This window comes from Pithys albifrons, chromosome 8 (genome assembly GCF_047495875.1).
Source record: "Pithys albifrons albifrons isolate INPA30051 chromosome 8, PitAlb_v1, whole genome shotgun sequence".
In the NCBI taxonomy this organism is placed as follows: Eukaryota; Metazoa; Chordata; class Aves; order Passeriformes; family Thamnophilidae; genus Pithys; species Pithys albifrons.
The window spans coordinates 20683167-20707114 of record NC_092465.1 but is presented as its reverse complement, the minus strand read 5'-3'; the positions used below and the strand labels follow the sequence as shown (position 1 = coordinate 20707114).

Here is a 23948-nt window from a genome sequence, read left to right as displayed (position 1 = left end):
GAAATGCAAAAATCTTCCTAGCTAAAACAAGGGGATTAAGAGTGACCTACAAGGAAGAGTCTCATCCCCTATACCAAGTTAGCTTAGCAGTATCAATGTGCTGCTTCATCATCCTGGCACTGACTAGGACAGCTGCTTCCCAGCAAAAATTTAGACTTAAACTTTCAAAAACAAAATTAGGCTCTGTAAATTTTATTTGAAGACATTTGCCTGTTTTTCAAAACTGTGTTTGCACACAAATTTTGAGGCCACTTAGAACTTACCAGAACTGGTAATTTCTTGTTAAGACAGATGCTACCTAAATAGGGCTTTGAAAGCCTAAGCCTTTTCACTTGCTCTTAAAAAACACTGTCCAATTTTATGTTGAGGGGTTTTTTTGTTTGTGGGTATTTTTAAACAGTAATGTGTTTTCCCTCAACACAGTAATTTTTACTGGGTTTATAACTGATGGGCACAGCAGTCAGATGGGATCCTTTTTGCAAGGGCCAAAATTTTTTTAAGAATGCATGACTTTGAAATCTAACTTGCAAAAAAGAAAAAAAAAGGAAATTGCATTTGTACCTGATTCCTTTCAATCATGGAAAGAATGCTATCAGTTTCACTGCAAACTATCTCAAATGTCTGTCAGAGTGGCAGCAACTGTATTTTGAGATTAATCTGAGTATTCACATTTTCACAGATGCAGATCATGTTGCAGAGTGAAGAATGCATCTGGATTGCCTCTGACACCAGAAATGTAGGGGAGGTGGACTTGAATTGTTGAGATGAAACTTCATCATAAAAACAACACACTCATGTTGAAACTTTTCCATTTCAAAACTATCACTTCAGTTGCACTAGCTCAAGTCTTGGTACTATTTCTTTAACGTTCAGAGAAAATGTATCATCTTCTATCAGTCAACTACTAAAAAGCTTTTGTCCTTTTCTTCTTTTCAGTATTGCAGCTGAAGATGCCCAAAAATATCAATAATGTCTAACTGGCAAGAAAAAGTTTTGATACCTGTTTCCTTAAAAGGCAAAATTTCTATTATGAGTCCTTCATTGGCTACAGGTGCAGAAGGCACTTAGCATCATCCAAGAATACTTTCAATTTTCAATCATATAAAGCAATCATACAAAGAACAGGTTTTCTTCTTCCTGTTTTTAACCAATTCAACCCACATCCACTAACCAGTATCTGTCATTACAATTTCTCTCACTTTTCTCTCACTATTTGCAGATCCTTATCCAAAATGACAGTACATGAATCAAGCAATAAGTAGCTGCTTCCATTTTGGAAGAAGTAATTTTGCTACATACCTTCACTTGATCTGGATGTCTCTCTGCAAAGGACGTCAATTCTGAGCACCACTGTGATATCATGTCAAATGCTGGCACTGGCCAATCGAGACAAGAGGCACTGGTGAACTGGTGAGCTGACTGAAAAGATGGTAACAGACCCAGGCAGCTTGCAAGAACTGTGAATTCTTCCTCTTCCTTTTTTAGGCATGAAATCAGAGAGGTTTAGATTATTACCTACATTCTGAATATTTTAATAGTTTATTAAAAATATATCTATATCAATAAAATAGTAAAGATATTCTAGTACTAAAATACTAACACTCGTGTTCAGAGACACAAGAAAGGTTCCATTTTTAACAGATCACCTCAAACTGAACTCTTCAAACACAAAAAAAGGTCATAAAAAACCCAACTCAAATCTCCCCCCATCCCCAAAACCAAACCCCACAAATAAAACAAGAAAGACTCCAACTCCACAGTAATTTCCCTCCTATTTAGCACCCCAAACTGGCTTGTAGCTGTTTTACAAAGGAGATGATGTTGAGGCAAGGAAATAAGAGAGCTGACCTGCAGAAAACTCTACACTTAAATTAGTCATGGAACTTAAACATAATTGTCTGCTGACGCAACATCTCTGAAAATGAATTCCAAGTATTATCAGGCATTAGACAAAATCAGAACTGAATTCCATTCTGTGTGGAAATTATGCCATCTCTGCAAATGCTGGACCAGTTTTAAGAAGTGTGTTGGTATTTTAGGAGACAGGCACCTATGACCTAATTAAATAAGCATGAAATTGCTGAAGTTTCAGAATACAGTACTATTTTTTTGAAAACTGCATTGAAAACAAATTTATAGAAGGCAAAAACAGAACTGCAGAGCAGTGCTATAAAATATGATTGTAAAAAAAATTCTTAGGCTAGAAAATATATACCAGGAAAAAGACACATTTGTGTCTCATTTTTTATCTCCAGCTTTTAAACTGAAACCTTTGAGTGTGGCCCTCTCACTCTGTACCTGACAACCAGGCAAATCCACCCCAAAGAGATGGTGTTGCAGAAGGCTCGTGATCCTGAGGAAGGGCAGGCAGAACTGCTGCAGGTCACGCTCCAGAGACTCCGGATTCACCTGCAAGGCAGGAACCAATTACTCAATTCTGTCCCAGATAGGTTATCTCCTATGTAAGAACCACCAGTATGAACCAAGTATTTTTAAGCATATGACATAAATGACTGCATCTGACACATACTCCAAAGGCCAGCATTTCACTAACAATCTGGAAGACCTCTGCAGGTTTTCTTTCCACTCGACAAATGGGATTTCTACTTAAATATTCACCTTTCCAAGTTTCTGAAAGGCATATGATTGAAATCCATATATATGATTAAAATCTGTAATTATACAAAGTATTTGTCAATAACTTTCTCAACACACCACTGGCCACATCTGATACCATTAAAAGAAAGATTTGTACAGGCAAACTGCCCCAAAGGGATACGCTTTGATCTAGAAAATAAAGAGTTGTATTCTAAGTCTTTAGCAGTATCAGAGAAAAATCATTATAACAACGAGGCCAAAGAAATTCCAAGGGACATGCTGGATAAATTCTCCAGAAATCTGCCAATACCACTGCTAATTCTTCAGTTTCTCCTTCTTCATATATCTTCCCCTTAGACAGCTCACTAATCACATGACTCAGCAATACTTCCCAAGATTTTTCTCCACTGGATGTATTCTGCAAATAAAGAGAAAAAAATCCAAAAAGCACTGGTCATGAAAAGGAGAAAATGTTGCTGTAAAAGTAGCAGCAATGAAGTATATTTTCTTTTCACCAACACATGAATTTTGACTTATAAAGATACACATTGCTAAAAAAAATTAAAACCAAATAATTCTATAGAAAGGGACTGCATTTAGCTCAAGTGAAATGTGAAGTGCTACTTGAATTAGATATGTTCTGAACTGTTACATGAAAGTACTTTTGTGGTTTTTTCTGTGACTACATAAATGCTTACTTTAATATTGGGAAGAATCACTTCATGGATACATAGTGCTTTGACATAATTTGAACTCAAATGCAATTTTTTTAAAAGAAAGTAGTTTTTGAAAATGTACCAACCCGAATGAATGACAAAACACTTGCCATGTATTTTAAGTTGAAATGAGCCTATCAGAAAATGCCAAGTTGTGTTTGGAGTGAACAATACAGATAGAAAATATATTTAGTGTAAAGAATAGATAGCAACTTAGCTTTGTGCCCTAGCAACTACATTTAAAGGCAACTATTACAGAAACACTGAAGAAACAGAAAGCAATATTCTCATAAATATTTTCTTCTATATTTCTCTACATTGTTCCTGGAAATTTACTCTCCAGGCATTTAGAGTGTGCTTCCCATGATACTGAAACATTCCTTGCAATGATAATAAGACTGACTTTGGTTTTCAAAAGAACAATATCCACCTCTCAGCCCTGCTGAGAAACTCAACTTTTCATTTTGTTTGAACATTTGACATGAATATATAAGAAAGTTTTCAGCCTATGTTTAATGTCTGGAATACCAAACTGAAATAGATTCATGTGGCATAATCCATAAACAAAAGTTAAGTCAGGTATGATCTGTGTACTCATACCAGGATCAAAACATCTCAGTAGCACATAAGAAAAAGCCAACCAGAACCATATGTTTTTAGCCATTTGGGCATAAAAAAAAATTTAAAGGAAAACCTGAATTCCTAAACTAAAAACCAACTTACCACATGATATGAATGAGGACTATGGCTAGGCTCAGTTAGAGGAGGGCTGCTAAAGGGCTGGAAGAGAGGAACAGGGAGCTGCGCAATTACTACTGGCCAGTCCTTAGTACTCAGACTTTTAACTGCCAAATTATAGATCACTTGAGAATCACTCAATCAAATAGAAAAATGGGAAGAAAACCCCATTCACTAGCGACAACCTCAAGTAAATGTTTTTGAATTTCTAAGAAAATGATACTATATTGAAAGAAGGGGTGGAGAGGGAGCCAACAAAATGAAGTACTGTACAGTGATCTCAATGCAAAAAAAATTCTCATAGTAGCAGGTCGACAGATAATTTGTCCTTAAGACCTCAGAACTGCAATTGATCAGTATGAGAGATCTCAACTATACGTGGAAAAGAAAGATCGTGCTTTGCAGTGTGCATTTCATTTTACATCTATGGCCCAGCTGTTTATAAAGGGGTAATACTCCACTCATTTCCTCTCCTGGCCCCAGCACTTCTTTCCCTCAGTCTGACACTGGGACTCTTCTGACCTTCTGGGAAAATCAATCTGTGCTGTAGAAAACTAACTGAAGGATTAAATGAATTCTAGTGCTAGTGCACAGGACTGGGCCTTTGGTGGGCATTCAATCAGCTGAACTGAAACAGAAAGAGGCACCATCACTTTGCTTGTAAATACTATCAAAAACCAAGGAAATGACAGATTTTCTTCTCTCTCTCTTCATCACATGAGCACTCTGGACCACATAATGAGAGAGATTTATATGGTCAGCCACAAATAGCACAAACAAGCTGGAAAAGTCAAGAGGCTTTTTTTTTCCACCAACATTGCCTGCTTTTCCTGAAGGTGTGAGTGCATCAGATCAGCTGCCATGGTTTATCCAGGAAGGTTTCAATTTCACAAGAAGGAAAGCTACTTTTCCCCAGATCACTGCAACAAAGTCAAGATTGAAATAAGACACTCTAATCTGAAACTCAGTTTTGGAACTAGATATTCATTGTGAAAGCTTTTAAGTCTCGTCATATACCTCAACATGCTGAAATTGCAAACTCAGAAACAAACTACTGGATTCCCATGAAGCTGAAGCAAATTATTACATGGAAAGCAGAAGTATTTGTTACATTCCTACGAGATATACATAAGCCAAATTTCATACATATTTGAATAAACTAACCAACCTTTTTGAGAGCTCCTGCCTCTTTCCATGCCATCCTGTCTTCAGTGCTGCATTTAACAGAAAGTGCTGCCAAGGCTTGAGTATACAATAAAGTGAACAGCACTTTTACAATGCAAGTGAAGTGTTCTGTAAAACAAAGAAGTAATTCTTAAACATTCAACATTTTTACAAAACATAATGATTACAGAGTCTCTAGTTATGGAAATTATGCTTCTCAAATGAAAAGGAAGTGCTAAACAAAAAGAACAACCCCTCAAAACATACAAACCGACATATAACTGTATTTACTGGCTTTCAGAAATTACTTGGCAGCCACAGTGAACAGAACAAATACAGGGCAAGTAATTTTCCACTGCTCCATATGTTCATCTTAATCCTGATCAGCAGTGACTTCCTCCTAGTGACCTGGTGATATTACAGAATTCCATTTTGTCCAAAGGTTACACAAGTTAAGCTACTGATTACTGTAGATGAAACCAAATACATATCCTGCAATCTCTTCTGGCACCCATCTGGGGTAAGTGACACTCGAACAAAGAGTGGAAGAGTTAAGTTCCCAAAGGAATTACCACAAGGACATTTAGTGTACTTCAGTTTCTAGCCCTTCACTTCCAGATACAGACTCAGCCATACAAAACTTGCTGCAGAACACTCCTTGAATGAGTACCTGTGTACTGGGCCTCATGTGCATGCAGAAGGAGGACAAAAGGCAGACTGTCATTTCAGAACTTACCTTACTTTCAAAGACCTTTACAATATTTTGTATTATTTAAACGATTATTATCTCCTACAGCTAAGATGCAGGAGAAAGGCTTTGAAATCTTTTTGGGGAAGCTAGCCAACAGAAGCAAAATGCTTACTAAAACTGGAACAGGGGAAAAAAAGTGATCATTCTCTGAAATGAAGATATGGTAGCAATCCTTTTTTTATCTTTTTACTTTAGGTTGTATTTCCCATCCCAAATTATCTATTTTGTTTTTAAATCTAGGCAGATCAAAGCAGTTTCTATCATTACTTACACCATTCCTTAAATACAAACATAACTGTAATATATACCTAAAACAATGCAGACAAAAATGAGGGTTTTAAGAAGTTCTCTCAGGCTTTGAAGTCAAGCAAAACAATTTTATTTACATAAGCCCCTCACAAAAACTGGGTTGAATTTATTCTTTCTTCCCAAAGGATTTAAAAAAGCTTCATAAGTGAAAATGATAAAGAGGTAAGGAAAATGAAACACCTTGCTACTCCTTTCTTGTATCTAATATCAAACCCCACTGGATTCTAAAATACACACAGCTAGGCCTGCAGCACATAATTAAATTTGTGAAATAACAATTTCTTGTTTATGTAACAAGTGTTTACAAATCAATGCAGACATGGATTCTGGAGAATCCAAAACTGGACAAAAAACATGTGCTTCCACATCTGGGTCATCCTTAAGAAGTCCTGATTTCTGTACAAACAAACTTCCTTTTTTTAGCACAGTATCTCCGGGGTGGCTCAGAGGCAGCACGCTGTGTAACGAGCACCAAAGCTTTTCCACAGTCACAAACGCTTGTCATGGGAGACACACCAAGACCATCAGTCAAAGCATCAATTACCATTTTGTTACTATGTTATATCTTCTGGGTAAAATGCCAAGTATCTGAGGCTGTAGGCACCTGTAACACTACAGCTGTTACATTCTTGCCTACCTCGAAGAGCAACTTTGCTTTCCCGAAGGTGCATGTGGGGCTGTGAGCTGCTGTCCTGCTGCCCCCAGCCCCCGGGGCAGGCTGTGCTCTCGCTACATGAGCTTTGCAATTTGATAATTGTAAGGGTTGCAAATATGTCTGTTTGCTGTGAGTAAACTACTGTGTTCTGCGCTAAAAAATGCAGTTAGGACTTCTGTCCTTAATCTGACAGTCTAAAAGTATTACTACCATGGCTAGGCCATTATAATCATTAAATCAGAACATTTGTATTTATTTTCAAATAATATTGAGAAATGGTTTTATGTTCCTGTTTTTAAAACTTTTTGGAACCAAATTATTTCAAAGCATCCCATCCCATTACACGTATTAACCAACAGCCTTAGAAATTAAGTTTATATAGGAAACATTTGTAGAACTCTAACATTAGTGCAAGAAATGTGCAGATAAATAAGTGTATTACTAACAATATGCATCTTTTAATTTCAGTATCAAATTAGACAATATACTTTGGCAGGCAAGGACTACAGAAGGAATCCACAAAGAGAACCAGATGCAAAATTAAGGATGTAAGACCTTTTTTAGTGGATTTGGAAGGAGATCTTTCTATAAATACCCTTTGAAAAAATCTTCTTGATCTAAAGGTTGAACTGTTATTTGGAAAAATGACTTCAGAACAAAGGAAGACAGCACTGAACTTCAGATAATCCATGAAAGGTATATTAAAGTTCCAGGATACAGATAAATATTTTAGCCTCCACACTGAAACTGGATACTATTCAAGTTGATTACATCCATTCTATATTTAGTCAAGATCCTTATCCAATCATTAAAGAAAGTGCTCATGTTCTCCTGAGCGCTGCTTGCTGCATTTCTGCTGCATGTCAGTGTAACTTTATAGAAAAAGCATCTATCAGAACATCAAGGTCAGATTCTTCTGCAACTGAAACGTGTAAGAATTACAGAAAAGAGGGGTTGAATTTAGGTTTTACACCCTAGAGAAGAAAACCTTTCCCACCGTCCAAAGGGGCTGGGCAAAACTCTCAAAATGAGCTTTCAAGTTGGAACACGTTCACCACTCCCACCTGCTGCAGCAGCAGCCCCGTGTCCTGTCAGAGTAGCACCAGGCTGTGCCAGACCGAGGCAAAGGCACATGTGGCAAAGAGCAGCGCCAGGCTGTGCCAGGCTGGGGCAAAGGCACATGTGGCACAGAACAGCGCCAGGCTGTGCCAGCCCGGGGCAAAGGCATGTGTGGCACAGAGCAGCGCCAGGCTGGGGCAAAGGCATGTGTGGCACAGAACAGCGCCAGGCTGTGCCAGGCCGGGGCAAAGGCATGTGTGGCACAGAGCAGCGCCAGGCCGGGGCAAAGGCATGTGTGGCACAGAGCAGCGCCAGGCCGGGGCAAAGGCATGTGCGGCACAGAGCAGCGCCAGGCCGGGGCAAAGGCACGTGTGGCACAGAGCAGTGCCAGGCTGTGCCAGCCCGAGGCAAAGGCACGTGTGGCACACAGCAGTGCCAGGCTGTGCCAGCCCAGGGCAAAGGCACATGTGGCACACAGCAGTGCTAGGCAGTGCCAGCCCAGGGCAAAGGCATGTGTGGCACCGAGCATAGGCCAGGCACTGCCAGCCCACTAAACACACTGCTGTGCACCTGCTGGCCTCAGGCTCATTCCTGTTTGCCCGCACCCCAGTTTTTAAATACTAACAAGTGTCTATTTTACATTCAATGCAATGCAGAAACTGAAATCACCAGAAGCTACAAACACGGTGCACCTCTAGAAATCTGGACATGGTGGTCCCCAAGACAGGTGCTGGGAAAATGAAACTTTTTACAACTGATGGTAACGAACAGGAATGCTCAATTTCAATTAAACTACTTCTTCAACACCCAGAAATCGTGTTACACAAAGGACTGGTGGGGGGTGTTGAATTCAATTGACAAGGACAGATTTAAGTCTTGATAAACCATCAAGCCACTCTCTCCATTTCTGTACATACACCACCGTTTGCTATTTCTGTGTGAATACCTTTTTGTATGGAGTCACTATCCACAACGCCATGAACACTTCTACATAAGTGCCACAGAACTAAAGCAGAAACTCCCATGTGGATCATTATGTATTTAGTCTTGTACAATTTCAAAATGTTTAACATCTGAAGCCTGTAAAAGCTCTGCCCATGGTCTAGTGTGAAACTCAGAAGGAAAAAACATTTCACAAATGGTTTTAGTACCTTGAACACACTATTTATTTTGCCAGCTACACTCACAGGAGGTACACACTATCATCCTCATTTCCTTCTCTGTAAACTTGTTAATGCTTGTAAGTGCTCAGATCTCCAATGCAGTTTTTTCCACAGTAGTTGTCATTCTTTATGATGGGTTAAGATCAATTTTGTCCTCTGAATGAAGAGGCTGAACAGTAGTGACATTTTTATTGCTTTAATCAATGTCAGACTGAAAGAGATACCAACACCTATCAAAAACTTCATAGGGTAGTCAATGCAATTCCCAGTGCTACATCTGAAGGACAAGAAACAAGGTTTGACTCCTCCTTGCAGAGCATTCAGTGTTCTTGTAAAAACATAGTGTAAAAAGAAAGGATTTTGAGTACAAACAAGAAAAATATGTAATATTTGATGAACAGTTCTAGTTTCCTGTAAGAACACAGTGCAATTTAGTTCAGTCTATGGTTAAAGGAATATACTGGCAATATCTGCCAACACAGAGAGGCATCCACCTCCTGTCTGCATATTGGTGTGCAGCCAAGACCACAGTTCCTGCCCCCCACAATGCCAAAACAGCAAAGTTCCAGAAAAGTTCAGGAAGCAGTAGGTACAAATATTGATTTTGTTCACTCCCATCTCTGACCTTGTGCTTGTCATGTGACATTGCACAAGCCATTTTACCTTAGTTATGCCTGAGCCCTCAACCAGGGAATTAACGGTATCAGATTTGATTCTGTGACCTACACACCCACTGTAAAAGTTCCAAACAAATCTGTTATACTTTGATGAAACAAGAATTGGGAAGATAAATGGCAATTTATTTCAATGTAATGCTTCATAGATTTGAAGTGGTTACATTACTTTTTTTTTTTGCCACTTGCCATTTCCCTTTCAACTGCAACACCCAGCAAACCTGAGAGCAAAGGCAAAACATGCTGCTGATACGTGGCATTTTCCAGAATTCTCCACAGGATGCCTTACTATTAATTAAATATTGTCTTTTCTAGGATAAGGTATACTTTCACAAATGGTGGTATTCAGTGCTTGAATATTAACTACAAAGAGGCCACTGTTTTGTACTTTGGTTTCAACACTCCCTGAATTTCAGATTAGTCTCACTACACTTTTATTTACTTATTTTACTAAGTCCTTCCAATAAAGTTAATTTAAGTTAAACTGTAGTTCAAAAAAAGTACATTTTTGACAATAGGCTTCACATGCAACAGAATTTTATTCTCTTGGTATTTTCTTATTCTAATAAGCTACTGGATATACTTAATCCCTAAACATGTACTTAACAGTTGGACTTCGATGATCTTAAAGGGCTTTTCCTACCTAAATGATTCTATGATTCTGTGTATATTGAATCAAAAAAACAAACCTGTCATGTTAACAGATACACAGAGAGTCACTTAAGCTGCATCTGAACATCCAGTAGTGAGGACTGAACGCCTCTTAAGGGGAAACAGAGTTTCTACTACACTTCATAACTTTGGTGTATGCATCAAGAGTAGAGAACAGCTCCTATTCACAAATTACCAAAACTCAGTAGACATCAGAAGTGCCACACAGATCACAAAAGAAATATTCTGTTTGTTTTCAGTGAAGTAGTAAAGTGATACTAGTTTTGTTTGTCCTCATTTTAAAGTAAATGTATAGTTATAAACAACTGAGCCAGAGACCAGAGAGTCTGAACTAACCCCTATTCTGGAACATACACTGTCTATTAGCAAGAGGAACCAGGTTCAGCTGCTCCTTTTACACAGAAATTTAGGGTTTGAAACAGTTTTGATTTTGGTAATGAAAAATTTAGTTCTTTAATATTCACAATTATACTATATACTGCCTCTATTGAAGTTGCTGCATTACAGCAATTATTATCTTCATATATGACCTCTCTTATATAAGACTGCTGCAATTTAAACTCTGAAATTCAAATTAAATTACAATCTACCCCTTAGGCACTCAGTTCCACTTCAAGTATTGAGCTGCCCCTCTAACCAAAGAGCTGAAGGTCAAACAAAGGGCACTTTTCCTTCAGTAGAAATACTTACTAGTTTTTGCTCAGCTCTTGTATCTTTAATGAACAGCTGACTGATAAGGTAAAAAGACAGGGGACACAGATAAAGCTGTCAACTAAGAACAAAAATTTCTGTTCAATGCCATCTTTGGTAGATAAGGCAGAAACATTATTTTAGAATACACAGTAGACCAGCTATGATTTACCCTCCTGAGAATCATCACAAATGTAGCCTAATTACATAATCATTTGAATATATATGGTTTTGTAACATACCTTTGTGCAATGGTTGAGGCATAGTTAAAATCTGGATAAGCAAAAGGGATGAGACATCTCTGTAAAGCACAGGAACTTCTGGCAGCTCTTCACTTACCAGTCTGGAAATAAAACCAAAAGAAAATCACTTCTGGTACTATAAACCCATTTTCATATTTTATTTCAAATAGTACTACAGTTGATATCAAGCTTTTAGAAGTCAAGTACCTGACAATTCATAATCTCAATATTAAAACTCTTTAATGTTGCTCATGTAATAACTTACGAGGAAGTTACCATTTGGGTACCTGATTCTGGATAAAGTGTTTCAAAACTTTCCAAAACTGCCTGAACTCATTATGTCTATGTAGAGAGTCAAAGAACACTCAATTTAACTGGATTCCAAAACATGGCATTTCACAAGTGTATGTATATATCTCTATGCTGTAACAATAACAAATCCTCGAATTACTTTTAATGTTACAGTGAATTGCTCCTACTTGAAAAGAGAGACCTTAGAAAACATATTGCTTCCCTTCATGCAAAAAAATGAAGACTCAAGAAGCCATGAGAGGTGTAAGATTATGCAATCTTACACACAGTCTTTATTAAAAACCCTAAATGGCTATAAGAACAGCAAATAAGCACAGAGATACTGCAAACCTTTGAACTATTCAGACTCACTGAATGATGTACCATCACCCTGTAGTCTCACACTTAGAAGCAGGAAATGCCTGCAGATAGGAGGTAGTATTTTCCTAGTTTTGGGTAGCAATATCCAAGAAAACTCCAACCAACATTATTCTTTAGGTCCAACAGCTGAGTTAAATGGCGAAAAAATCCAATGGTTAAAAATCATTCTCCCCTCTTTAATACGGAGCTCAACGGAGATCGCGCAGGAGCTGCTGGCACATCGCGATACACATCCTTTCTGTCATCGCTCCCTCTGCAACACACGACAAGGCACTGCTTGCTTGGGCTCCTGCTCCCATTGCAAACTGCTGGTGCTGGTTACCTGCGCTACAGGAGCCATACTGTGAGCTCCCAGCGCAAGTGACCCGAATCTCCCATGCAAAACAGACCCCTCTACAGCTTCTCCTGAATGTACACCAGCGTTGCAGGGAAAGCATCACCGGCTCTGAGTTCCTCTCGCCATGTGGCTGAATGCTGTCCTGGAAGGGCATTTTCTTTCTCTTGCTCCTTAGGCTTTTTCATCTTTCTTTCCTCCTCTTTTGTCATTCTCACCGGTCAGAAACTGCAGGAAAAACGATTCTCCCTCTTGTGGTAGGAGCTTCCCCTATTTAAGGCAGCTATAAGCCTCTACACCATGTGGCACTTCACTGAGCCCTCCACAAAAATAACATAAGAACGTCAGGAAATCAAAATATATCCACCTGCTACAGTTTCAATGTTCACTTCATGCTTTGATACAGCAATTTTAACTGTCATGCATGTAAACCACAACTGATTAAGTGCTGGATCGTTGTCCTGAAAATATACTCACATCCTTATTAAGATCTACCCCTAAAAGCACAGCCCCACTCTCCTCCTTTCAGCTCTTCTGCAAGGCCACAGACTGGACAGAGTTTCCCAGGGAGGCTTTCTTAAACCCTGCAGCAAGCGCCCAATTTTTGTATGAACAGAATCTGGTGGAGGAAAGAAACTTACAACAAGGCAGTTAAGCCCCTCCTCTGTCGTAGCTCTGTCCTTTCAGAGCACAACTGGTGGACTGTCCTTGTATCCAATTATAGCCTCTCTTCCAAGAGCACCAAACCCCTCCTCTGATCCTACTCTGATCCAGCTGGCATGGACTACTCCATTAACTGAGCTGATGCCTCTGTGAAGGCACCAACTCTCCCTTGGTGTCACCCATCACACACAGAGCACAAACTGAGCTCTTGCAGACCATGTACTGGAAAAAGTTACCCACATGTGGTGGGACGTGGATACCTACATAGGATCCTCAGTGCCCTTTCACAGCTTTGGGAATTCAACCAGTTTATCATCTCTGAGGCACACAGACACGATGCTACTTTTGGAAGGAGACTCTCTCTACATAGTTCTCAATTTCATGAAAACTCAGACTGCCCTCTGCATAGGGCACTGACAGGAGTCATCTGTGATATGAATTTTAACATACAGAAACAGTCGTACAAGAGGGGGATTAATAGAACACTTTTGGTCATATGGCTGACTCGTCTTGTAAAATGAAGCCACAGAAAACATGATCTAACTGGTCCTTTTGAATTAATGAACCCAAACAGCTACAGTATAAACAACATCTATAACCCTTTTGCTACAATCAATCATTGATTACAACTATTGTTTCAAAACACTGTGATATACATATTTATATATATGAGCCTCCTAAACAAAAAAAAATCTAAAAATCAGTATATTAAATTCTAAAGACGACAAAGGGAGCAAAAATTTGTATCACACTACTAAGTCTCATTTTCAAAATTATCTAAGCCATGAAGATGCTTATCTCATCATGTCTCTCCAGTTCTACTTTTACTTACAGCTGGCTCTATTTTATGATCTATTACACTGAAAAATAACCCTCATTATGTAATGACTTTAAAACCATGGACATCCTTTAAATTACTTCTCACCTTTAATTCTTAATTTATATATAACTCTTGGGGAAAATTTAATTTGGAATAACATTAAAAAAAACTTACTCCTTCTGGACACATCTAGTTGAACATCTCCTTCTGACAGAGTATCAACATCAATGTCATTTAACAGCAGTGTAACAATTAGGTAAGTATCAGTTCTGTCAAAATTAGGAAATATATATACAGAATATCATGACTGACTGGCAACACCACAAATAAATGAACTCATTTTCACATGCTGGGCCAACTGAATTATTTTTCCAATTTATTCAGTTCATATGAATTGAGATGCAAAGCTACATGAAATGTCAGGGGTTTAGATAAGCTGCTTTCACTTACATCAAGTGCTGCAGCACATGAAGCACACGTAAAAACTGCTCTGTCATTCATTAAGAGCCTAAGCAACTTCTTCACTGAAACCGAATTTAGAAAATGTGTTTAGAAATGTGTTTTATGGAAATTGTCCATTCTATTAATCCTCAAATACATATGTGAAAGCTTGATACATCAGACTCTATAAAAAGAAGCACTGAATAAAAAGAAAGCAAGGACAATTGCAGATGGGACCAAAGTGATATAAAATTATTCAAATGTATAACAGTTGCATGCTGCATCCATTTAAGAAAGGGAGGTGGTAGTGAAAATAAACTACAGTGCAACATAAACACATACCAAAATGAAAAATGCATTGCTCAGCTTTCTCCACAGCACTGACTTCTCCTCCAGCCCAAGGTAACTGGGCTGCACCTCCCTCTGTGCCAATACCAGAGCTGCCTACCAGCTGACAGCTGAGCAACACTGCCTCTGCATTCTGCATCCTTCTCCTGAGAGATGTTCTGTGGGAATCACTTCTTTGAGAATGGATAGAGAGGAATGGGAAACTTTGCTCTACTCTGAAACAAATAGCATTTTGCTTCAACATTCCTTACATATATGCTCCTCATTCCCTCTTCTCTCAATCAGAGACACTTACAAGCTTCTGGTTGATGCTAACTCCAACTAATTATAAAGTTAGAAATTCAATAAATAAGAATGTTGAGCCTCACAACTCTTCAAACTGTCAGATACAGAAAATCTGAGATGCAGGGATGCAGATAAACCCAGACAAAAGCTTCATCAACCAGGGCAAATTTATATATTCTTCAGAATTTTCAGGATAGAAGTAAAGGCAACAAATGCCAGCCAGCACAAAGGTCAAATTAATACACAGCTTCTGATGTTCACTGAAAGAAAGTAGAATTCTACCATTTATTCTACCTGCACTCTAGGACCTAATCACAATTTCATATTTGCTCTTCTTTGTATCTCAGCAAATTTTACAGCAGGTCAGTTTTTCTCACTGTACATTCACTGACAGTACTAACATTAGGCATCTCCCATTCTCTTTCACCACTGGGCCCCAGTGGTCCCTTGTCACCCGTTCCCAAACTCATTCAAATCAACTCTTTTAAAAGATGGATTAGTTGCTTGGCTTTGTCCATGGTGCAGCCTACCCAAGCTACATCAGCACAGCTGAAGAAGCTGCTGAGCTGCAGTACAGGCGAAGGAAGAAACAGCCAACGGCAAGTACTGGCTGGCACTACTGTGACACGCCCTGTGAGAGTGCTGTTTCAGGCAGGATTTGTGTTTGTATTGAATAGATCACCAAAGTCCTGTTGCAGAATGTGCATGTACAGACCACCTCTTGCACAGCCTTAACTGAACCCCACTGTCCACCATCCTACTCTCCATCTCTGTCATAGTGTCTTCATAAAAACTGCAGGGTTTTTCCTCATTTCATAACAGTTTCTGTGATGGAGATGTGACTTAAGAGGTTCCTACACTCAGTTGCTCATTCCTATCCCTGAGCTGCTGTTTGTTGCCCCAGTATGATACTATAAACAATCACCCAAGCAATCTAGCTTAGAATGAAACATCAGCAAAACACTGCAGTAAAAATAACCGAGCATTTCAGTTTATCATGTAGTTCCCCTCTCCAAGTGCTTTTACTGGAAAGATCCTTAATGTTTTAGCAAATCATTCTTTGCTAACATATTTTGTCAAAACAGACAGAAAAATTTCAGCCTTCACAGTTTGGTTTTTTAATGTATATTCATGTATTTTGTGTTTGTTGATCTCTGGCAAGTTGGACTAGTCCATTAAATTCACATCTGGGTTTAGTAATTATTGCCTCCAGCTGCTCCTTCCCTGTCCCCTGTCAGGAGCTATTATTCCCCCCTTGAACCACAATAATTGTTTATTTGATCACCACTGAAACCAGATCTGTCCCTAGAAGAACCATTTGCTTAAGTACAGCCCATAGGACTGAGTGTACATTAAATTTTGCAACATGAACCACATAGGAGAAATAATCCACTACACCATTCACAGTTCATCAGACTTAGCTTTATCTTTTTCCTATTTCTTTTTTCAAACAGTTCACATTATTTAGGCCCTTTTAGACAGGGTATCTTCTTGCTATAGATTTCCTTATTTCTACTTTACTTTGCTGTCTCTGCACGAGTTCCTTCCTATCTTTCCTTCCAGTTGCAGTTTTCAGTTACAGAGAGATCCAGGTGCAGTTGTAGAAGACACTGGACAAAACCAGTGGCTTTGGAAAGTATAGTAGAGCAATTCTGTGAGAGTCTTTACAAGTTACTTTGTTCAGTTCTCCCAGACATATGAACTCTAAGGCATTATTTATGAAGAATGACAGCTGGGTTGTGGAAAACCAAGGTAAAAATCCTGAGTTCTACACCTGTGCAGTTTTAATTGAAAATATTTATGTATATTTAAATAGAATAGCTATAATTAAGTAAGGGTGAAAAGATAATGGCACTTGAATTCACAGATTTTTGCAGGTTGGGCTGGTTTTGGGTTTTTCCTTTGGTTGGTTTGGTTTTTTGGAGTTTGGTGGTGTTTTTTAACTCTGGAAAACTGCTTTCAACTGAAAAAATAATTTTAAGTGAAAAATATAGCATGTTGATTTGAAGTTACTTTGCGTCTGTGACTTCCTTCAAGTTAAATTGTTTGGACTCACAGTAATAATAGTCGGATAATATAGATATTTTTCTTTCACAGATTTTTTTTTTCCTAAAAGTCTTTGCTTGAAGTCCCATGTACAGGTCAGGCTGATGATTTAGAAGTCTAGCTTCAAAATGGCAGAATGCCATCCACATCTAAAATCTGCAGTGATTATTTCTCCACCATCCTCTTAAGCTTTTGCAGTTTACTGCAGTGTGTCACCTTCTAATTGCTCTGAGCACTCTTCCCTGTCACTGAAAAACTTCGCTGTTCTGTATTTCTCAGAAGGCTGCGTGACTCTAAGAAGTGTGCAATTAGATCACACCCCCCAATCCTCTGAATGCCATCTTCAAGTGAAACTACTGCTTCAAATTTCTACTCTATCATTATGGGTATTTATTTTATGCTTTAATTTATACATTTAAAACATGTCCTCAAATTGCCTCCTTTTCAGCATTCTGGGGCCTGCAGACTAACATGTCAAGGAGTGAGCAAAAATAGTCCTGCTTAATTGCATCTGTGCACCTCAAACTATTTCATGGCAAAATGGGTGGTATTTCAGTTGTAGCTTCCCACAAACCATTTACAACTTTGTGCCAAACCAATACCATCAAGTCCACCAAGGAATACTGAAAACTAGTGCAGAAATCATGGGAACTGCTCAAATGCATTCCCAACATGCACCACTCCCTGCAAAGAAGCCATTAGAGTCTACAGTACTATTAATTCCTAAGTAATTCAAAATAGTGCCTAATGAAATCTAACTTGCAGCAATCCAGCCTTGCTATGACCAATGCATGGTGAATTCCATCTGGTCTGCAAGGGCCCCTTTGTTAAGAGCTGCTTCCAAAGCCAGCAAGCTCTTCAAATGCGAGATGAGAAGCGCACGCTCAGTCCCACAGCTACTCTGCCAACAGCCTATCCCCATGATCTTAATTCTGCCTCATATAATTCAGTCAACCATACACCACATTTATTAACCTTGCACTATTGCTCAATCTGGGTCAGGTCTCAACCAGAGTCACATGGAAACAGACTCCCAAAGCACTTTGAATAGTGCTGAATAGCAGAGGTTTTCAGGTTACAAAATGCTTGATGCTTTGTTCTGCTAATGGTTCATAAACTGTTAATACAGTTTAATTAGTGCAATACTCTAATATTCATTGCAAAAAGAAACCTGGGCCCAAGAGGATAAACAGTAAAATCTCCAACTAAAAGCAAGAACAATTGCTTTAATATTTCCCCCCAGTTTGCAGTTAGTATTGTGGCATCTCTATTTTAGATCAGTTACAAATCATATGATGCTTTCCACCTCAGGCTTCCAGAAACACACTGACAAACATGCAGCTGGATAGGCACTAAGTCTTTGGACATTACTGCAAGCTCCTAAATGCAGAGCTTAATATGAAGAAGTTTAAGGTACCAACAGAAAAAAACAAACAACCTACTGTTTTCCTCTTATGAGAAAAAGTAATAATCTGGCTATAGGAAAGAAACCCTTCTGCTTATTGTCAAGGCAGAATCTGAAAAAAAGCGATAGGTCTTAAGTCAAGTAGGAAGATGAGTCCTTGCAGAACACAGATACATGGTGCTATTTATTACACTGTAAATCCTTGTACAGCTGTGTATGTAAGGTGTCTTAAAAGCAAACTCAGGTAAGTAATGTGTTTAAAATAAGCATGGTGAAAATTTTTAGCTTAAAATAGAATTATTTCTCACATATATTAGGCCTACTTACACTATTTCTGTAACAGTTATTAATCATTGCTCAACTTCAATAAACTATTTCTCAATTTAATCTCAATGTAAATTTTGTCTATCACCCATATCAAAAACAGCAGTGCACCGATCCACTTACCCAATAATACTCAATTTGTATATGCTTAAGCTTGCAAGAAGTGTATTTAAACTTTAAATCAAAACTGGTTGATGTCAATTTTTTATGCAAAAGAAATTGGAAAATTTATTTTTACAAATTCATACATAAAATTTTTAGATGTTAAGTTCATCAGCCTACCTCACACAGAACTTAAATTAAGACAGAAAGTTACCCGAAGTCCTTCTGTAAGGATGTTTCTTTCATGGGGTAAAATTGATATTGGGTAAATTAAAATACTTGCTCTGAATTTTTATCCTGCATCGTCTGGGTTAGTTTTCTCCAGGGGTTGTATGCAGAGTCTATACTGTAGAGGCGCATGTGCATGGCCAGCACATGGAACAGCTGATCTGAAAGGTGAGGGAGACATGCTGATTAATATATACAGTGATTTAAAGCATTTTACATTGAATATGTCATAATGTATTTTGTAATATTCTGAAAAGTCTGTCGTTTCATTCCAAATAAGCTAGTATGTTCAAAAGCATATTCTTATTATTTATTTTTAAAATTAGGTTCTGAAAATAATTAAGATTTCAACAGAAGGCAGTGAACATATATACATGTATAAGGAAACTTTTTTCTGTCTCCTGAAATTCTGAAACAGAGGAAGGCTGTTTAGAAAGCTTTGACAAGATCTCTGTTGTTTTGATGCTCCATGTACTTAATTTCAGACGTTTAAAAAAAAAAATCCTGGTTCACACGCTGCTAAGGTTCCATGCTCCACTTCCCTCTCCAGTTTATGCCAGAAGCCATGACATCTGAGACTGACAAACTTCTACCACACAGCTTTTGTTCCCCTCTCTCACAGTTAAGTTCTGTGCACAACATATTTGACGTGAACCTAAAGAGGCTGCACGTTCTGGAGGGGGCAGTCCCGTGGTGTAATGGAGAGCACTCTGGACTCTGAGTTCGAGTCTCAGTGGGGACCATCCCCTGGCAGTTCAATGCCTCCCTGCCATCCCATCCCATCAGATCTCAGATGCTCAGCAGGGTCAGCCCCGGTTAGTACCGGGGGCTGTGACAGTCCTGAGGACTTCACTGTCACTGTCCAAGCTCGCTCAGCCGTGGCAGATGGACCTGAGGAGTTAAAGAGTGGGGCCAGTTCTGCGCACGCTGTGCCTCACCTAAAACATCCACTGCGCAGGCTGGAAGGGCACACCCACGTGGGGAGAGCCCTGCCCAGATCTGCGTTCATGAAGTCTGGCCATACACACACACACATCATACATACACACACACAGAGATCATACATAGACATACACACACACGGGTTCTGGCCTACAGTCGGATCACTTCCGCTCTTCATCCTTAACAGGTTATTACTCCTTCTGCCTCCATATAGTTATTTTGTAGGTAACTTTTGGGTGAGGGAAAAAAAACCCAAAACAATGAACTTCTGACCACATCTCAATGATGCTAAAGTAGCAAGTCTTTATAACATCAGAGATTTGTCCATACAACCTGCAGTCAAAGTTTGCTGATATTCATCAACTCAAAACCTTCTGTACATCCACTGTATCAAAAATATTACTTGCGAAGCACTTGTAGAATTTTTTGAACACAGGATGTGTGATTTCTCATGGAGATTTACTACAGTATATTATATATTAAAATCCAGAGTTTTCATTTCTCTATGAATCATATGAACAAGACAAGCAAAGACAACATCTCATTTTTTCTCCCCTTAAGCAATCCAAGAAGGGAAGCACCATCAATGTTGGCAGCATTTTCGAGATGTATATGCAATAAAAAACACAGCATGGTTTGAATTGGAAGGGACCTTTAAAGGTTATGTAGTTCAAGCACCCTACAATGAGCAGGAACATCTTCAACTAGATCAAGGACTATTAGGGTCTCAGACTTCATTTCTTTTTCTGTGTTAATAATACAGTTACAGTTTAGATAAAATGCATCTTTTTTATCTTAATGGGTTTATAATTCAATATTTAAAAATATAATTTCTCACAATTTTGCTCACTTTTTTCTACCTGTCACACCATATCTTGCTATTTGCTGCTATTACGCTTCTTTCTCCTATTCAGTTTTCTGCGACTTTGCTTCCTTCCTCCCTTTCATTTTAACTTATTCCCTTAGCATCCTGACATTCTCTTTCCCCTCCACCCCTCTTATTCTTTCAACTGATCCCTTTGCCTCTTTGTCTCTCTCCTGTCTCTCTACAACCCACTTGCTCAATCTACACATTCACTGGTCCTCTTTTTACAGTAGAAATAGCAGCTATTAATTTATTTTCCATAAATAGACAATTACTCAGAGGTACGCAATGGCCAAAGGAGTCGCATGATGAAGTCAGCTGACTGCCAGAGCCTGAGGGCTGTAATTAGCTCCTGGGGTTTGTAAAATAATTGATGTAGATGGCATTGGAATTGATAGCTGTCACCTGCTTTCTGAATAAAAACAGTCAATGAGGACAAAATAAGTCATCTTTTCTCCTGGCAAGAGGTTCTTAGCAAAACATGGCTTTGCTGATAGAGTTCAAAGCTCTGAAAATATACTTTTATTTTATTGAAATAATCAAAAACATCAAGCAGGTTTCATTTGGAATAAAACCCGTGAAAGTATCTATTCTTTCCCTTTTGCCTGCTTGCTAAAAGGAGTATTTTTTCTCAACTGCTCCTTGCCTCAAACAGAAATAAGCAGCTATAGAAAATGAAAAATAAAATAAAATTAAAAACTGTTTAGCATAATTAATTCATCCTCTGTCCCTTTAACAGCTGTTCTCCTGAGCTTTTCCTAACCCAAAATTAAGCAGGCAAGCATCAAATCCTATCACTGGAGAATGTACTGGGCATGAACACGGGGCACGGACAGGAGGCATGGACGGGGGGCACACACACAGAGGCACACTCGGGGGCACACACACACAGGGGCACACACACACACACACATGGGCGCACACACATGGGCACATATGGGCGCACACACACGGGCGCGCACACACACACGGGCGCACACACACGGGCGCGCACACACACACGGGCGCGCACACACACACGGGCGCACACACACGGGCGCACACACACAGACATACGGGGGTGCACACACACACGGGCGCGCACACACACACGGGCACAAACACACACACACACGGGCACAAACACACACACACACGGGCACAAACACACACACAGGGGCACGCACACACACAGGGGCACGCACACACAGAGACATACGGGCGCACACACGGGCACGGACGCACGGGCACGCACACGGGCGCGCACACGCACACACACGGGCGCGCACGCGCACACACACGGGCGCGCACGCGCACACACACACACGGGCACGCACACACACACACGGGCACGCACACACGCACACGGGCACGCACACACGCACACGGGCACGCACACACGCACACACACACACGGGCACGCACAGCGGCACGGCCCGGGCTCGGCGCGGCACTGCCCCCTGCGGGCGGCGCGGGGAACAGCCGCGGCAGCACCGGCTGCGATGGCCTGACCCCAGTGCCCGGCACTGACCCGCTGCCGACAGCACGGCAAACACCCCAGCACTGCACACCGACCACTGGAAACCTGGTTGCGCAAAAAGCGCTCACCACGCCCTCTGGTCCGAGGGACTGGCAGGAAACTGCCTTGGGCCAAAGGAATACCGGGGGTCTCTTCCGTGTATTTATGCGAATGCGCAATTCCAAAACGCAGGCAAAAATACAGAACGTCTTCCCATTTTCTTATACGCTACTTGGATCCTTTGAAATACATGGAAATGTTGTTTTGTAAAACGTAGCAGCAACGCATTACCAGGACAGTGGCCCACGATCACCGACCCTGCCCCATTCCATGCAGAACAGCAAGCCCATAACCCCCCAAGCCACCCTGCTGCTCACAGCCAACCCTCCCAGCGACAGCCCATGTGCCCCGGGACAGCTCACCCTGTCCCAGGACGGCCCACCCTGCCCCAAGACGGCCCACCCCTGTGAGCGGGACCTGCCCGTAGCTCAGTCAGCAAAAGCACATTCTCAACCAGGTTTTGTAGGAAGAATATTAACTTTAGAAAGCACAGCAGCAACAAAAGGAATTAAAATTATGAAGTCATGACAAAACAAGAACTGCAGGTTTACTGATAACAAATCATGAAAAGTAAACACTGGAAAAATTTGAGTATAATCCTCCCCTCCTAGTAACTTTGTAATACTTGAGTCAGGCTGCAATTAATTTGATAAATATAAAATTCACATAATTTGGATGCACAATGTAACTTAATTGCTGCATGTTAACCTATTGTACAAGAGGAGCAAAAAACTCAGCTGGAACCAGTACTTCCAATAGAGCAGCTCAAAGGATACCATGGCTGCACCTGTAAGAGAAGTGTTCTAATGCTGCTCCTCTCACAAAACCCAGAGATAATAGCTATTTTGTCTACATAACCACACTGCCTGCACTAGCACCTGCAGATGCATTCTTTACTATTTTTAATATTAGAGCACACTCATTCTACAGATGCTGACAAAGCTCTTAAAAATATTCTCCTATGCCAAAGTGCATAAAGCAGGAGTATATAAAGGCAATTTCACAAGCCTTTTCAGATTTAGTGTGCTACGCACAGCATAAAAGAAGACCAACTTCAGAGAGATGAACAGATAGGGATTTGATAGATGAATGGTAGAACTTCTAAAAATGCTATGCTGAACTGCCAAAAATGAGTGATTCAGGAAGTTACATGCATGTAACAGTTTGGGTCTCACTAGTAATCTTGGTTTGGTCTTTGCCAAAGTGATCCCCAATTTCTACATAACTTTTGCTGCCTTTTTTGTACTTTCTTTTTCTGGTCTCTCGACTGTAAAGTAAACTCTCAAATTACCAGAGCTGAAATCAGTTGATGTTTTCTGTTATTAATTCCACAATGTATAACAAAGTGGTGTAATAATGATAACAAAGAAAACTAAGGAATCAGCTAACTCTGTGTTTATTCCCCTGTCTCTGTTTTAGGACATAAAGAACACATATTGCTGCCATGGAAATCTCTTTTCCTGATTTGATCCATACTTCTCTTT

At 39.7% G+C, this 23948-nt stretch overlaps 1 protein-coding gene across 4 annotated transcripts in view; it reads right to left on the bottom strand.

The window, feature by feature from the left end:
- UBR3 (ubiquitin protein ligase E3 component n-recognin 3) overlaps positions 1-23948 on the bottom strand; it is a 102285-nt gene that overhangs the window by 5184 nt on the left and 73153 nt on the right. For all 4 annotated transcript variants that reach the window (XM_071562891.1, XM_071562892.1, XM_071562893.1 and 1 more), the window contains 6 exons: positions 19155-19260; positions 11432-11532; positions 5221-5345; positions 2909-3016; positions 2299-2409; positions 1300-1476 (listed from right to left, as the gene is read on the bottom strand). In XM_071562891.1, the coding sequence (XP_071418992.1) occupies positions 1300-1476; positions 2299-2409; positions 2909-3016; positions 5221-5345; positions 11432-11532; positions 19155-19260 (728 nt within the window). The remainder of the gene's footprint in view (positions 1-1299; positions 1477-2298; positions 2410-2908; positions 3017-5220; positions 5346-11431; positions 11533-19154; positions 19261-23948) is intronic.